Genomic DNA, 17,017 nt, shown 5'->3' on the forward strand with positions numbered 1-17,017 from the left:
ACATTTACTGCATATGTCTGCTAGGTGGTAGTAAACAGTAGTATACAGTAAATATAAATTGGGTTTAAAATGTATCATAAATATAAATATTAGTGAAAATATACATATATTGTAAGTACATATGCATGCACATCTATATATAATATGAATACGTGGTCCTGGTGCCACTACTTGGACACCTCATTCAAAATATTCTGCACACTTCCCTGTACAAATGTTCTACTTTCTTCAACAGTCACTGGTTTAGTTGGGCTCTCTGCCATTGGTTGGTTTGCACTTGGCTTGTCTGAGCTTGTCTGCTGTAAACAGCAGTGGAGCCCTGAGACTCAAACACATGGTTTCTGTGCAGCTGCAGAAGCTGCAGAATAGTGTCAATGTATAATGTAATAAACCTTCATTATTTAATGTTTTTATATTAACATTATGTGCAAAACAAAAATAGATTCTTCATTTGATTCCACTTAAGCTTTGAAATGTCAGTGCCTTCTCTGACGATGCTCGGATTGAATAGACAGATTTACATCGCTGCTGCTTTAAAAATGTGTTTCCATCTGACTGGTTGGTTATTAATGTCAATTCCCAGCATTTCATTGGTTGAGCTGCACACAGCCATCTGGCCAATAGTGTGGGGTGAACATTTGGCACCAGCTACTGGCAGGTGCTTGTGTCCACATCTTGTTGCAGACGTTCAGGCCTGGTTTACTGCAGTCACTCTTACCACTTTTAACCTAAATAACAATGTTAGGCATTATATTTCATTATAAGGACACGTTTACATCAACATTTTTTTTATTAATGCTGCCAGCAACATATATTAGCTGTCATGTAGAAAAACCCAACCCATGTTTAAATGCATTTGAAGATTACATACATACAGGTCAGAGGAATTTAAAATCCTTTAGTGAACATGGTGACACATATCCACAATAAACTATGCACATACAAAAATGTACATACTGTGCAGCATGAGGAATGGAGATCATCAGATTCAGATTTAAGCAGTGATGTGTCCAGTAGAGGGCAGCATTGCATAAAATTGATGCCACAGGAAGAAAAACAGACATGCAGGACTGAATGAATATAATCAGCAGCACAAAAACAACTCAAACTGCAGTTAGAAAACATTCAAATTAAATTAATTGGAAGTTATCTTTACTATCCATGGCTTTCTATGGTCTAATCTCTCTATCTCTCTATCTCTATATATATCAACTTTTTTTAATTGTTTTTTTTGGGGACATTTTCCTACTGAAATGGTATTTTTTCAACTTAAACTTTTTCTTAATTGACAACATAACAATGATGATGAGAACAATTCAATTTCAAATCAGTTCAATTTTTTTTTCATAACACCAAATCCAAACAGAAGTTATCTCAGTCCACTTTTCGTATTGATCAGATGTACACTTCTCCTTATGAAATTATTTACAGATAACAATACAATTCCCACAATGAGCAACCACTTGGCGACAGTGGCGAGGAAGGACGTCATTTTAAGAGGCAGAAACCTCGAGCAGACCCCGACTCTAGGTCTGGTCTGCCTCGACCAGCTGGAATCAACAATTCTTCAAAGTTGTTCGAAGTTGAATGGAGCTAGGCAAATAGCTCTTTCTTGTTTCTCAGTAGCTGCAGATGAATTACTGGTTCGCCTGCTTGCTGTTCAGGTTGTCCATCCTGACCTCGAGACTCTTTTACTGCTGAGAAAGAAACAAACGGACATAACTGTTTTAAATCGGGAACTAGACTAGACATTATACTTTGTATGTACATCACCAAATGCCATGAGTAACACCAATCTGAAATCGTTTGGTCTGCACTGACTGTTTGTGATTTTAGGCACGAATGTCATAACAGAGGGCGTAATATAAAGAGCAGGAAAGCCTGCGTAACCTGTGTAAGTTAAATTAGGCAACATATTTAAGTTACGTCATGTATTTTAGTCACATTGACTTAAATGATGCAACTGACAACACTTTTTAAACAAAGTTTCACCGATTCACAATGTTAACCACGTTATGACTGTTTAAGGTGATGCGTGCTGTTTGGACGTATCTGCTCTCCATAGAAGAAGAACTTGCACACCAAACTGGACTTTGAGAGTGTTTCTACACACATTGAAGAGACTGCGTTGGTAAATCAGATGTTAATTGTAAAATCGGTGTATAGATTGAGACATGTTGATTTGAACGTGAAGTTTTGTTCTGTACATTTATTTTCCGAATTGCAGCAAAAACATCTGGCGTTGTAGCGGCTGCAGGAGCTGCTTTTCTGTGCCGCTTAATTTTCTTAAGGCGCGTTTCTTGACCACGAGACTCCTCAATTCTTGTCTCTCATAGGACAGCAGGTATGATGATCGCTGCTGCTGGTGATACACAGGTTTGCTGGTTGTCTCACTGAAGTCACTGCCGTTGTACGTGAGCCAACAATCTGTCACATCACCTGGTTCCTGCGGTCGGTGAGCACCATCACAGATGTATTGGCCTGAGGGCAGAGGACACATTTGTTAACGGTACATCTGAAGAGGGAGTCGATTCCAAAACCATGAGACTAATTTTCAACATGTGTGGCTGGCAAACGCAACGCAACGCAACACTTACCAGATTGAGCAGTGGAGGCCAAATGGCTGATGATGCTCACTAGCGAGTAGCGTGTCTAGAAAAAACACAGTTGCCAACAATTAACCTCACATGCAGACACATTTAATTGGACACACTTAAAAACTGATTAATTGGACAATTATTTTACAGGCTGTTTCCTGTATCTGTTTGTCTCATCTTATCTTTGCTCAAAGATCACTTTATATCCACAAATAAAGCTGCTGGAACATTATCTTTACCTGTTCTGCGATGCTGGATTCACCATCAGCTCCCTCAATAAAAGGACAGGGTAGTCCACCTTCTCCAGATTGAAGGACTCCAAATCTCTGCAGCTGCCAGATCTTTACATTGGAAAAGTCAGGAACGAGCACTGCCGGGCCGATTCCTCAGCAGTACACTAGACCGATGCCCCAGCAGGCTCTCCTGCAGCGGGGAACGGGAGCAAGAAGTAGGTTTTAGTTTCAGTCATCTCATGGATAATATCAAAGAATATTTAATCAAACTGGCATTTGTCGGAATGTGAGGATGGAGCGTTGGAGATGAAATCACACTTAACTAATTAGAGATGAGCCACTTACTTTCAGGTATTCCTGAAGACATTCGCTCCCAGAGCCTCCAGGCACCCAGTTAATATATTCGTCCTCCCTCATGGATTACCACATCGGCACAATAAAGAAACAATTCAACTCAAACCACATTTGCAACAAGGAGCTCTACACCTAAATATAAAACAGTCTGTGGCTGTGTATACATACCCCTTGCAGGTCCTGGTGTTCAACATCTGGAAGGCGATGTGAGCATTAACACGGCAGGTGTTACTGATGCCAATGTTGACTGCTGCTGCATGCAGGTCAAAGGACAGAGAGCGTATCCAGCACACACAGAAACATACAGAACAATGAGTTTCCGAAGTTGGGAATTCCATTAAAACTACTAGTTTAGCAAAGATATATGGTACAATATGGTACTATGCTGTGTTTAGTTGGTGGATGAAGCCTCCTGGACTCCAGCTTCTCCACCCTGAGACCCCTTGATGGTGTCGACACTAGTGAAGGAAAACACTGATCTTATTCTATTGTATGGTGAAACCAAGGGGGAGAACAACATACAGTAAAAGGTCAATATAACATTCAAGATTAAACTCAAACTCAACACAAAACGGTTGTCAGATGCTTTACTGGAATTAAAGTACAAATATACTAAATTCAAAATCCTATTGACTGGGGCCCTGGTAGGTCACCTGGCAGAGCTGGCTCCATGTACCAAGGTTGAGTCCTTGGTGCAGCAGAAATGGGTCTGAATTCGACTTGTGGCCCTTTGTCGCATGTCATTCCCACTCTCTCTCCATTTCCTGTCTATCTTTAGCAGTCCTATCCAATAAAGGGAAAAAGGCTCCCAAAATATATTTTAGAAAAATCTGTTTACTAAAAAAAGTATTAGCAGCTAACAGTCCCACCCATATGCCCGGCAGACCCAGTCGTGATCACGGCTCAGCTGTCAATCATGACATGAAACCCCCTTTTTTATAGCTTCAAATAACTCAATTAAAACCAAAACATATTAGAAAAATGAACACTTGAACATATATCAATGTCAAAAGATATATGCCAGAAACCATCCTTGGGAAGAAATGATTTTGTGGGTACTTTAGTTTGGCCCATGTCCCATCTGCTAACATGGAGGCAACAGCCTTTATGACATGTACTGCAGGCAGCCACCAGGGGGCGATCGAGATGTTTTGGCTACACTTCAGAGGCTGTCATTCGTCCATCTTTATATATGTGGATGGTTACAACTCTGCACAACCCTACACTGGATATATACACCGATCAGCCCCATACCAACACCGGTTCACTGCTTTTCCTTCCTTGGACCACTTTTGATAGCTACTGACCTCTGCAGTCCAGGAACACCCCTCAAGAGCTGCAGTTTTGGAGATGCTCTGACCCAGTCGTCGATCCATCACAATGTGGCCCTTGTCAAAGTCGCTCAGATCCTCACGCTGCCCATTTTTCCTGCTTCTAACACATCAACTTTAAGGACAAAATGTTCACTCACTGCCTGATATATCCCACCCACTGACAGGTGTCATGATAACCAGATAATCAGTGTTATTCACTTCAGTGCTCATAATGGAGTATATCTTTATGTGTGACTTAAAATGTAAATTGGTCAAATGTTAATCTTTTACTATAAATACAATTTGAGGCAGAATTGTGTGGACTGCCACAAATTACCTTCTTAGTTGAGTCTTATTTCAAAAATTATAAACACACAGTACAGTACATCATGGCAGCCATTTTACATCAGGTAGGAAAAAATAAATAAAACACTAATTACATATGGTAATTTTATCTTAAATGGTTATATTGTAGAAATGTTACTAGCATGAAAACATGGAATTTATATAAAAACTATTCTAAATAAAAATACACACACTTTTAGGAAAAGTCAGGTAACAGCAGTATTGCATTTTTTCATTCAACAAAGTTATTGCACATATAAATTTAAAGACAGTCAAAATGACAGTCTTGGCCGTTCTAGTGTTAAGCTGGCGTTGCTTTATTTCAACCTGGTTAGAAAGCTAATACAAATGAAACGTCTTCACATAAAACGGCATTTAAAAGAAGATGACATAATGTTACCTTTATAGTGGGACTTCTCCTCCTCCTCTTTTCTTCTCTTTCGGTACTGTGCACCCGAGGGCTTTGACGGTCGTTTCATCTCGCAAGACATATCAAAACATAACCTGTCTGTCACTTGACGTGACCTGACCTCTGTGACACCTGTCTTACCCTCTGAGGTGCGCAGCCAATGACCACACGTCACGTGACTCAGCACCACAAGTGAGAAACATGTCATTGTTTATCTGTTTCTTTATTTTGTTAATATTTATTATTTTAAAGAGAGAACAGGGAGGGCACCAATGGGCATCTAAAATTATTATTGCTTTTATTTTTATTTTTTATTTATTTTTTCCTTCGAGGGTGACTGGCGGCGCCCCTCCAGCAGATGGCGCTCTAGGCGACCGCCTATATCGCCTATGCCTAGAGCCGGCCCTGCATTTACCAGATTCAGATAATCAAGTTATCAATGTTAATGACTTGACTTTAAATCTGTAAGTATTCAAATTGATCTGAAGGTGGGTCATGTCCAAAAAGTTGTTTAAAAGTCTAAAACACGCTTTTAAAGTTAGACATTTCTTAGTTCCCATTTGGATATATATTGTTAATGTGAAAAAAAAGTGACAGACAGATTCTATTTATGATTATTAGTTAGCAGCCCAACCCTGCATTTGGGACATAAGTGGCTAACTTTACCATGGATCAGCATTTCTCTGAGTAGACCATTAATTTTTTTTTTTGATATTTTATTTTTTTCCCTCCCTTAGATTTAACAAATGGATTATTGATTATTTCATAATGAGAATTAATATTGTTGTCAGTGTGTGTGTGTGTGTGTGTGTGTGTGTGTGTGTGTGTGTGTGTGTACACAAAAGTCCGTCCATAGACAAAACATTGTACAACTATATACACCAAAAGTACAGTTGCAATGATCAAACAGTTACTAATTACAAATGATAAGGCTCAGTCTTAAACAAATGTTTGTTGACTTCTCTGAAAGGTTCGCTACAGGAAAGGCTCCCTTTGTGAAGCACAATATAGAAGACAACCTGCTGAGCAAGCTGGGTGACAACACTGCGTTGGGTCAAAAATGTGACCACACAAGCTCAGAGCCGGCCCTGATTTCCCTGGGCCCTAAGCAAAATTCTGCTAGGGAGCCCTCCAACCTGACCTGTAAGCCAAGTTAACTCTTTGTCATGGACGCACAGTCACACATGACATCCCAGTACACATAATATTTATTCAATAGAATACCTTCTATAGAATATTTTTAACATTAACATTGTAGAAAATATAACTGAATAAAAACTGAAAAGTGAGATTTGGCTCTGCTGCCAGGTGATTAGTCCAGTCCTCACAATATTATAAAATTAACTTTATCTATACAATGTGAACAATGTGTCTAAAAATATCTGCATCAGGCCCTTGAAACTGGCTCCCCCAGATTTCTTTTATACATTTTTAAATATAAAATACTATTTATACTATGGCTTGGATATCTATCAATATTGCCCAGTATGCCCAGCTAATCAACATTTAAATTCAATATTTAATCAATAGTCTTTGTCAATCCATTGCTTGCATGTGGCAGTGCAGAGCCATCACGCCCATATGTCTGAGAGATGTTAACACTGCTTTAAAGCGCAAGTTTCATTTAGTGCACGCGCATTGAACGCAGCATCTTTCCAAGCTGCGGGCTATAAACACTGCTGCCGGTTGGCATTTATCATACGTAATAAATAAATAGTTGTATTTCACTCTCACTTATGTCAGGCACAAAGTCACAGAACAGCCCTGACAGACCGAGAGCTGCACTGTCAGCTATTAGGGAGACAGACAGCGTGGAGAAAGATGCTGCAAAGTGTGGTTGTTTCTGCTTCACTTTTGAAATCTGTGCTCTCAGTTAACATGAGAGTTAATGGTTGGCACTAAAGGTGTATTCTAGTTGGACGAGTGGGACAGAGTCTAATTACCATGAATAGGGCTGAATGGGTTTGAATTGAGTTCAAAGCTTGAAGAATACATGAAAATGTATGAGTGTGTCTGCCTGCCTGTGTCTTTGCCTGTCTGCCTGTATGTCAAACTGGGTTAACAAGGTCATCTCAATCAGCTGTGTGTTGCCAAGTGCAGTTAAGGGTTGCCATGGTGATGGTGCTGCGTGAAGTAGAGATTTTAGCTCTCATGATTATGCTTCTAGCGCCTAAACCGTTACTCCCATCACCAAAATAGGGATATGTTAAGAAATAAGAGAACCTGCTGAGAACAGTGGGTGAGAGTAACTACGGGGTACATCTGTGCGTTTACTTCAGAACAAATGTTATGAGGACATGTTGGATACTGTCATTGTGTTCTTTGTTTATTTATGGCCTTGTGGCTCCACCAGGATACACTCACCCTGGATGGTCTTGTGTTTTGTGTAACCACATGTTGACAATTTTAAATACAACGTTAAAATGTTGAAAGTCTTCTCCCAGGCAATTGTGTTCAACCAATATTACAGCTCCCTAGCTCTGCCTTACCATCTTCAGGAAGTAAATACAAGTACAGCAAGATATAACACAAGCTATGAATCACAACACAAACACTGTATATGTTTAATACAGCTACTCTTCTGACAGGAAACGGTGCAGTTAATTTAGTTTGTCCATTCATGTTTTGAGTCAAGTGAAAATCAGAACAAACTGTTCTCATATTGTTCTCTGACTTACTTGGATGTGTCACATCCTATTCAGCCCACTCAATCCTATCATTATGGGAAAAGGAATCATCTCACCCAGTGATACACAGCTCCGAAAGGATATTTTAACAGCTATTAGGATAATATAATGTGCACTTTGGCTCCCTGGTATGGCTTACAAAACCCCCATACATAGACAGAACACAACAAAATGCCACAGATACTACATGTTATACCTAATAAATCCCATATTCTTGATCCAAACATGGTCTACCTCACACAATATAAACACCCCTTGTGTCCCCAATCTGTCTATATACACTCTTGATGAAAGTATGGTTGTTCTTCCTTTAAAAATATCTCGTCTTACACTTTTATGTTGTGTTTGAAACAATTCATAACCCCCTAAATTGTTCTCATATTAACAATAAAATTTTTATTTTAGTTAATTTAATTTCAGCACAGCAACTAGAGTAAAGTAAGGTTTTGTTACTTTCCATCACTTGCTCAAACCGCTTCTACCATCAGCCAACGAAGGCGGAAGTAGCAGCAAGTGTACACTCTCGCCCCTCTTCCTGTAAACGAGTACCGCTTTAAGAACAGGGCGTAAACCACTCTTTGGGAATTAGGAAATGCGCTGCTGTGTGTAACAGGTCCCTCCTCTCGTTGAGTTTGACCCATGATTTGACGACGGATGTCGGTGACCAGAGCCTCCAACGGCCGCCTGTTGTAGACATCACCGCCGGACCAACGGCTAGCAACGGTCCCGTCCATCAATGGCCGATTCACCCGCCGTTACGAGTAAGTTTACGACCTTTTCTTTTTCTTTTCTGAACCTCCTGTGTGGAAACGAAAAGGTGTCAGCACTGCACGGACACAGTCTTGAACTGTTTTTTTTTCTCTCTCTCATCTCCTCAGAAAAGTTTGCTTCCATTTTAAGAGTTTATTAAGTTATAGTGGCGCCAGGGTATTGATGCCGAGCGTCATGGAGATCTAACGTTACGTTACTAACGTTAGCGTTAAAGTTGTAAAGTTTCAGAGGGGATACTGCACACACTGTGGCGTGACAGCTACACATCAACATATTCAACCAGTGTGTGGAAAAGAAGGGAATAAAACATACTGAGCATGTATAAAAGGATAAGAGACTATAAAAGAAACGACAACCTGCATTAAAATGTCTCTGTAAACTCAGCATGGAACAGCAAACACATGAATGTCTCATTATAAAGGTGTTTAATGACATTACCACTGAACTTAACTTCTATGGTGTCTCTGATTCACTAGTATTAAGGGAGGTAAGCACATTTAAGTGAGCTGCTTTATGACCTGACAAAGTTTAAAATCTACATCTAGTGTTGTTTTTGAAGTTAAATAAGCCATTTACTCCTTTTTACAAGTCTAATAACTTATAAGAGATGTTACACTACAGACTTTATTTCACAAGCCAGAGCTTACAGTGTACTTCTCCTTTATTAAAAACTGTTATTTCTCTGTATTAAACGTGTAAAAGCCGACATAACCCAACATAACTGCCTCTCAAACCAGATTAACTTCCCACCACTGCGTTTTTCAGCGAAGCAGCCAAATCTAAAGAATATGACACTTTAAGGGCCTCACTGTTTATATTTGAGGAATAAAATTTGGTGTATTTAGTGGCTGTTGAAATATGTTATCTACTTCAAACCACATCCTCAAAATCCTGCCTAATGATATTGGAGTAGCACAAAAAATGTAAACATTAAAAATGATCTCAGACATCTGTCAATTGGAGTGCATGTTTGGATAGGGTATCTCTCAGGATGGATGTTTAACAGTACGCAGCCTTTTGAAGCCTCTAGTCAGAGCCTGTGGATATTTTGAAACACTGCTAGGGCCACTTATGTGTCAGAGAAGAGTACTGTGCGTCTCTTCTTCACTCAATCCAGCGTTCTCTCTCAGTTCCAGCCAACGCTTTTGGTTTTTCTTCATAACCTTTAAAATGTTGGGGCCTGTTTCCATTTTCCATGGAGAGTCCACAGGAGTCTGTGGCTTGCAAAAGGCCAAGGCTCTCATTCAATTAGACCAAGTCATGCAGTACGTTGGCTTGGTATTAAGAATACACTTGTGTAATATGTGTGTGGGTTAGTGTATACACACTGCAAGCGTACTGTATGTCTCAGAGAGTCTCAGCTGTTTTCGCCACTTCGTGTAGCGTGCTTCCAGTTGAGCTGGATACTCAAGCTTTTTGCAGGCTGAGGGAACTTATTGTGGTCTAGGTCAGTGGTTCTCAATCTGGGGGTCGGGACCCCCCAAGATGTCCCAAGATAAATGGGAGCGATCACAGGATGATTATAGGGTGGAGAAAGGAAACAAAAAGACATTTGTTGTTTGTGAAATGCTTCAAATGAAAGAACTCAAGGAAAACTCACGCTCACGTCTACACACACGAGTAAGACTTGCGCTGAGGGGTCACACGCACATATTGCTTCATTTTTAGGGGTCACAAGTCAAAAAGGTTGAAAACCACTTGCTCTAGGCAGAACACAAAGCAGGTATAGACGGCAGTGTTTTTAAGCTAATGCCAAACAATATTTCCCACCTCCACCAAAATGAACCTGCTGGTAGCTTTGTGCTCAATATTGCATTTAAGAGGCTTATAAATGAAGACGAGTACTTTAATGCCCTCTGGAGAGATGGTAGTTTAGGGTCGCTGTGTCCCCCCTGCCCCCCCGTCTTTTTCAGTGCTTCAACGCAGACGTATGCAAATAGTTTGACGCATGTCCAATTTGACATTTGTACACAAACTTGTTTGTAGTGCAGCAACGCGGATGTTGCTGCAAAGCACACAGGTGAGGTTGCATTGCAGGTGAAGGGTCTGGAAGTGTCCTATTACTCTAATAAAGCTACATTTTCATACACATGCCATAGTGATAATGATCCTCTGCTGCTGTATCTTCCTGATAAGGCTTCAGTTCAGTCAAATATGCAGCAATAAAGAAGTGCTATTCTTGTTTCACAGTGATTTGATGATTGACAAAGGACTAAGCATAAAAACCCAAACATCCTGGACTTCAAACTTCTCAATTTGCTGCTTTTCTTTGTTTAGCAATTTTAAAGGTGTCATCTTCTCGGAGACATTTTATAGACCAAACTTTTAATCGATTCTTTGAGGAAATAATCGGCAGATTAAACAAGAGAATAAAGAAAGTGCAATTACAACCTACATGTGACAGTCAATATAGACACCACATTGTTTGAATCTGAATTTCTGCTTCTAGTAAAAATTTGAATTTTCCGTTCACTGATCAGTATGCAGCATTGCACAACAAGTGCACGCTTGCTAATATGTAGGCCAGTATAAATGCAGACATGGCAAACATGGGGGGTGATATCTGGCATAATGTGCTGTTTGAGATCTTGTCATCTCTCACAGTGTCAGAGCTGTGTCTGTGAGGTTTCATCTCCACTTTTGAATGAGATCACTTACAGACTAAATGGATAAAGGACCAAAGGTTGAAACAACAGGACTGTCTCTGGTAATTTAAAATGAAATGTGGTTATTTTTTAGTCTCTGGGTCTTAGATTTCCTTCTTCAGCAGCACATGACTTCCTGAATATGAGGAAATGGGTAAGCCCCAGATGGTCAGAGCCTTTTAACTCATTAATATTCAGTGTTGAGCCGCAGGCCACTAATTTCCATCCTAATGTGTTGTTTTGGTCAAATAAAAACGGTTTACTGTATGTTTACTGTCATTTTCTCAATGGTGAAGGAAAATAATCTTGATTGACAGCTATGTAGCATGTTTTTACAAGTGTTCAGTAACTTTTTATTGACTAATACTCTTTGTCTTGGTGCCACCATGACAAGAACAGAAAAATTTGAGTTGTGGAGTCCCTCTGGACTTTATATTCAGTTCCTCCTGGGGTGAACAAACAGCTCGCAGGAGTAGATTCCCTCGAAAATGATGGTGCACCGTGGTGTTTGGGTCTGATTAATGAGGAAGGAGAGGTTGTTAACAAGCCAAGCAGTGGTCAATATGGAGACGTCTTAACAGTTTCCATTTCCTTTCTCCTTCCTAAGATGAGTCAATGGAGGAGAATAATGCAGTTACAGCTAGGTATGGATCAGATTACTGACTGAATGTAGCTGAGAGGGCTGTCACAGATAATAAAGTTCCCTCCTGAGTTCCCGTTTTTAAATATTCTGCTCAGACTAGGACTATTTAATGCAACATTTGTCACAAAGTGACTCACAAAGTTGTGAATGATCTGAAAATGAGACATTTAGGTGAGTAAGTTACACACAATGTGCTCCCTGGTGTCGGGAGATCTTCTGCTGCTATCAGCAGAGAGGGACGTCCACATCCTCATTTCTGAGAAACTGTTACTAACACTAACCAATGATTAGTAATTGGTGCTTTCCATATTCTGTGTGTGAGTGTGAGAAGAAAAGATTTAAAGAGGATAAAGGCAAAGAATATACCAAGAACACACTGCCATACTGGCCTCAGACGGCAGTTTTTGAGGTTTTCAGGTATTTTCGTTCACAAATCATTCTCCCACAAGGGTTTTTGCAGATATTGATTTTACATCATCTCGCGAAAGAGGCAGCAGATACGTCGATAACGTTCAGGCAGACAGAAGTTCTAACTGCGTAAATCCTCATAAAACTGCAGGAAATTAAACTAGCAGGACAGTAATGCGGGCCTTTTTAGCCTGCACTCAGCTGCAAAGGATGTTTCAAATTAAGGATTTGTCACTGTAAACAGGAGCACTTTTGCGGATGCTTTTGGGAATACCTTTTATCAGTGGTGTCGGTGGGTTTGGTGGGGAACCACTCATGTTTTGGAAGTCCTGGTCAGTTCTTGTCCTGCTACAACCCTCAGTACAGTGTATGTTTTCCTTGTAGCTAGGGGCAGCTTGACTCAGTGAGTATTTGTTGGGCAAAATTACATTAATTCGTCATGGAATATATATATTGTTTTAAATGTTAGGTGTTCAAATTTGAGAAATGTGGGCTGGCACCGGCACAAACCCTACACTAGGTCACACACATATGCTTACACACACAAAATCAACCCTTTAGGGAGGGCAGTGTTGCCAACTTGACGACTTTCTTAGTAGATTTAGCAACTTTTCAGACCCTCTTAGTGACTTTTCTACAAATTTAACAACTTATTCAGACCATCAGGGCAAGAAATATAATAAAATATATTATACTGTTATCGCAGTCTGCGGCTCTTATGCCAGCAGCCCCGGGGTCTCTCCCTCTCCTCTTGTGCCGTGTTGCAGGCATTCAATAGGCGTGGCGTGAGGGAAAAGTTTGACCTTCTCTTTCTCTTTTTCTCTCCTGATCCATGGTTTAGGGCGCTCATTTAGCTTATATGTAAATAGTTTGTTTGTAGGTTTTAAATATTTGAACAGTTCATTCAAATATTTTGGTGTCGGTCCCTTTGTAGATTGTTTTTACTTCAAAAATACAAGATTTTCCTGCAGTGAATTTCTGACTATTTGGCTGAATAATAATGATAGTAGTGTTCAAAGTGTTTGTATGTACATTTCCATCAATGTATACCAATCAGAAACCGGTTTGTTTTTGCAATGCAGTTCACAGTGATGCATTTATTGATCAAAAAGTTGGAAATGAACAAGAAACAGTAACTCCGTTACTCTTGATTGTGGCCAAACACCTCGGGTAATTCCATTTTTTTTATTGAGATTTAAGTGCAGGGAACAAATAGTAGAACTTCTATGCGAGTTACTGAAACAAGGTTATTATATTATATTCATTATGTTGAATTTACCACAATGGCGGTTAAGTCTGGGACAGTGGAAAGTAGAATTCGAGGAAGTTGCGGGAGGGGAAAAAAAGAGCCCTAGACATATTTCCTCCTAAAGCCGAAATAAACAGTTGCTTTTCCTCTCCAGATCATTTTTAGTGGATCTTTACATCTAGGCCTGATCATGGCGTCAATATGATTCCTGAAGTCAACCTTCTCAAAGAGAGCAGAGTGTTGTCTTAACAGCAGCAGGATTAGAAGAAATTATATAACACTATAAAACTGACTGAAATGGGGTTATATCTGATCAGATAATGTGGATCCGAGATGATTAGTTGATAGGAATAAATGTAATTGCAAATGATTTTGAGAATAAGATTGTCAAACATTCTTGGTTCCTGCTTTTCAAAATCCAATTTTGTTTGGTTTTATATTGTATAGTGAATAATTGTAGGTTTTCGATTATAATGCTTTACACCTTTTTATTGATTTTACTCTCTCTACACCTAACAACAATTTCCTACAGGATAAATACATTTCTATCTAAAACAAATAATCGTTAGTTGCAGCCTTAGATTTAATTTAGATTTTTGTTTCTTGTTTCGGTCTGTACCGAGATGTATTTATTTATATCAATACAAAATTATAGAACGAAGAATCTTTTCTAAGCCTACCAAAGCCCAAAAGTTATATAATAAGGAAACCTAATATCCCAATTATACAGCATCCTGGTATGACTGTGCACCTGTGATATATCTCAGATATCAGTATTTTTTGGCTGTCCCTCTGAGGACTTTCATCATGGCACCAGCTGTGGATGCGAAGAAGGGGTGGGTAATAATATCGATTCATCAATGCATTGCATTATATTTTTTCCCAATTCAATATCGATTCATTAAATCCTCTGAATCGATTCAAGCCCCTGGCCAGTGGGGGCGTGGTGAGCAACACCTTTGTGTGATTTGCGTTGTACGGACGAAGGCCGCACTTGACCACACAACAACAACATAGCAACAGAAGCAGGTAGCAGCAGTGTTAAACCAGCGCCTTCAACTTTAAAAGCAGACGTTTGGAGTCATTTTGGATTCCAGTGTAAACCCGGAACACAGGAAATAGACAAAAGTAAGGTAGTGTGTAAGCTGTGCCAGGCAGTACTAAAATTTATCAATTAAGCCAACACCATGCAGAAGCTCTGCAGCAACCCGCGGCTAAACCTGTGGATCCAAAACAGACGCAACTCGGATGTCGCCGTCCCGAAGCTGTACACAGAGGTAAAGACAGCGGTTTTGGAGTCTGTTGAAGTCGGCAATTATTTTAAAATTATCAACAGGTACTACTTAAATCAATATCGAATCGAGTTGTGACCTAAAGAATCATAATCAAATCGAATCTTGAGGTTTTTAACAATACCCAGCCCTATTGCTAAGAGATTTATGACTCAAGTCTAAATCCTCCTGAAGGACTCTATTCAGCCCATTTGCCAGTCTCTCTCTGGTCTTTTTCACTGATTTTAATATAATCCTCTAATTGGCCCATGGTTGCTTATGAGTGTTTTGGAGAGGCATGGGACCATGCCAGGACTGCCTACTAATGTGTGGTTGATATAAACACACAGACAGACAAACAGTTGGTCACAGGACGGTCAGTGAGCAGACAATGGTCTTTATCAGTGTGTTCAGTCGGATGCATCAGGGAACTGGGACAATGGGAGAGCACAAATTCCTGTATGCATCAGGAGGCATATGGTTAGGTATCCCGATACACGCCTGTACTCATACATCAGGGGGACATTTAATAGTGGCTTGAAAATGTGATTTGATTGAGATTCTATTCATACTGTGATCTACCCTTCCTGTCTGTCTGTGTGTGTCTCTCACATACACACAAGCACACACAATGATGCGAACAGGAAACCAGACAAAAGCCCTCTTGTGTCGAGCTGGAATGCCTCACGTGGTGCGCCAACAGCAGGAGCAATGGGAGCTTTCGCCTATAGCTGACCACAGGTCATGGTCTGCCCTTTGACCTTTTGACCTGATCACCTTCAAGATGTTGTGTCCAAAATGGAAAATGTAACAATGATCAGTCACGTAAATGCGCAGTCTGCAACGAATTTAGAGGCTGAAATTCTTTTTGAAAAGTTTTTGATAACTGATTAATTGTTTGGTTACAGCTTCTCAAAAGTGAGGATTTTCAGTGTTTCTTTGTCATATATGAATATATAAAACTGAAAGTCTTTGGGTTTTGGGCTGTTATGAGCAATATGAAGACGTCACTTTGGTCTCAGGGAAGATGTGATTGCCATTTTTGCTATTTCTTTACATACCATGGAGGAAAATAATAGTTAGTGTCAGCAATAAAACATTGCTTTAAGCTGTTTGAAATGAAAACACAGTATGTCTTGCTTGTGAGCTGCTGCGGGCACCCTTCCCAAGAGCCTTGTGGCACCCTGATGGGTCTAAAGTCCGGTGTGTAGGTGGGTGGGCAGATGGTAGTGGGAGTGGGAAGCTCGAGTGGTAAAGTTTATGGTCTTTTTGTTCTTTTTGCTGCAGTCAGTTACTGTGAAAAACAAGATATCACCAACCCTGATATCTGTGTGACCATAAATGTAAATTTCACATCATCCTTGGCCGACAAGGAGCTAATAACATAAGAAGAACATTGAACATCATAACATGTGCCAAGAAAAAGAAGCAAAACTCTATGCTTATTAGTTTTGATGCTCAGAAAACTTTTGACACAGTGGATTGGCAGTTTTATATAAAACGCTGGCTGTTATGGGGTTCCACATTTGTAGACTGGATAAGAGTCATATATACAAACACAAAATCACGTGTTAGAGTGAACGGATGCTGTTCAGATTTTTTTAACTTGAGAGGGGGGTTCGACAGGGTGACTGCCTCAGCCCTTTGCTTTTTGCTATAAATATAGAACCTCTAGCTGCATTAATCCGACAGAATGATATTATTTAAGGCATAAAAGATAGAACACAAAATTTCTGTCTATGCAGATGACATATTGACATATATTAGTGATCCAGTTACCTCTGTCCCAGCATTAATGAGAAAGTTAAAGGAATATCGAGAGCTCTCAGGCTATAAAATTAATCAATCAAAGTCAGAGGCAATGATGCTGATGGGGCACTGGCCTGCACAATTAACAGGCAGTATTAAATTCCACTGGTCTAAACAAGGGTTTAGATACTTGGGTATTATCATAACACCTGACGCATCACAGCTGCAAGGCCAACTATGGCAAACTGATGGGCGAAATAAAAAATGACCTTACAAGATGGGAAGTTCTCCCCTTATCCCTAATAGGACGAGTGGAAACGATACGAATGAACATATTACCAAG

At 39.9% G+C, this 17,017-nt stretch overlaps 1 protein-coding gene and 1 long non-coding RNA gene across 2 annotated transcripts in view; one reads left to right on the top strand and one right to left on the bottom strand.

The window, feature by feature from the left end:
• Positions 1-812: 812 nt before the first annotated feature.
• LOC127379367 (uncharacterized) lies at positions 813-5,429 on the bottom strand. Its single transcript, XR_007888293.1, has 7 exons — positions 4,492-5,429; positions 3,353-3,437; positions 3,176-3,242; positions 2,837-3,020; positions 2,598-2,652; positions 2,208-2,481; positions 813-1,697 (listed from the first exon to the last, which is right to left on the bottom strand). It is a non-coding gene; the product is annotated as an uncharacterized LOC127379367 (long non-coding RNA).
• Positions 5,430-8,520: 3,091 nt separating this feature from the next.
• rell1 (RELT like 1) overlaps positions 8,521-17,017 on the top strand; it is a 28,399-nt gene continuing 19,902 nt past the window's right edge. The window contains exon 1 of the mRNA XM_051428850.1: positions 8,521-8,699. Coding sequence (XP_051284810.1) covers positions 8,675-8,699 — 25 coding nt within the window. The 5' untranslated portion in view covers positions 8,521-8,674. The remainder of the gene's footprint in view (positions 8,700-17,017) is intronic.

Source organism: Dicentrarchus labrax, unplaced genomic scaffold (genome assembly GCF_905237075.1).
Source record: "Dicentrarchus labrax unplaced genomic scaffold, dlabrax2021, whole genome shotgun sequence".
Lineage (NCBI taxonomy): Eukaryota > Metazoa > Chordata > Actinopteri > Moronidae > Dicentrarchus > Dicentrarchus labrax.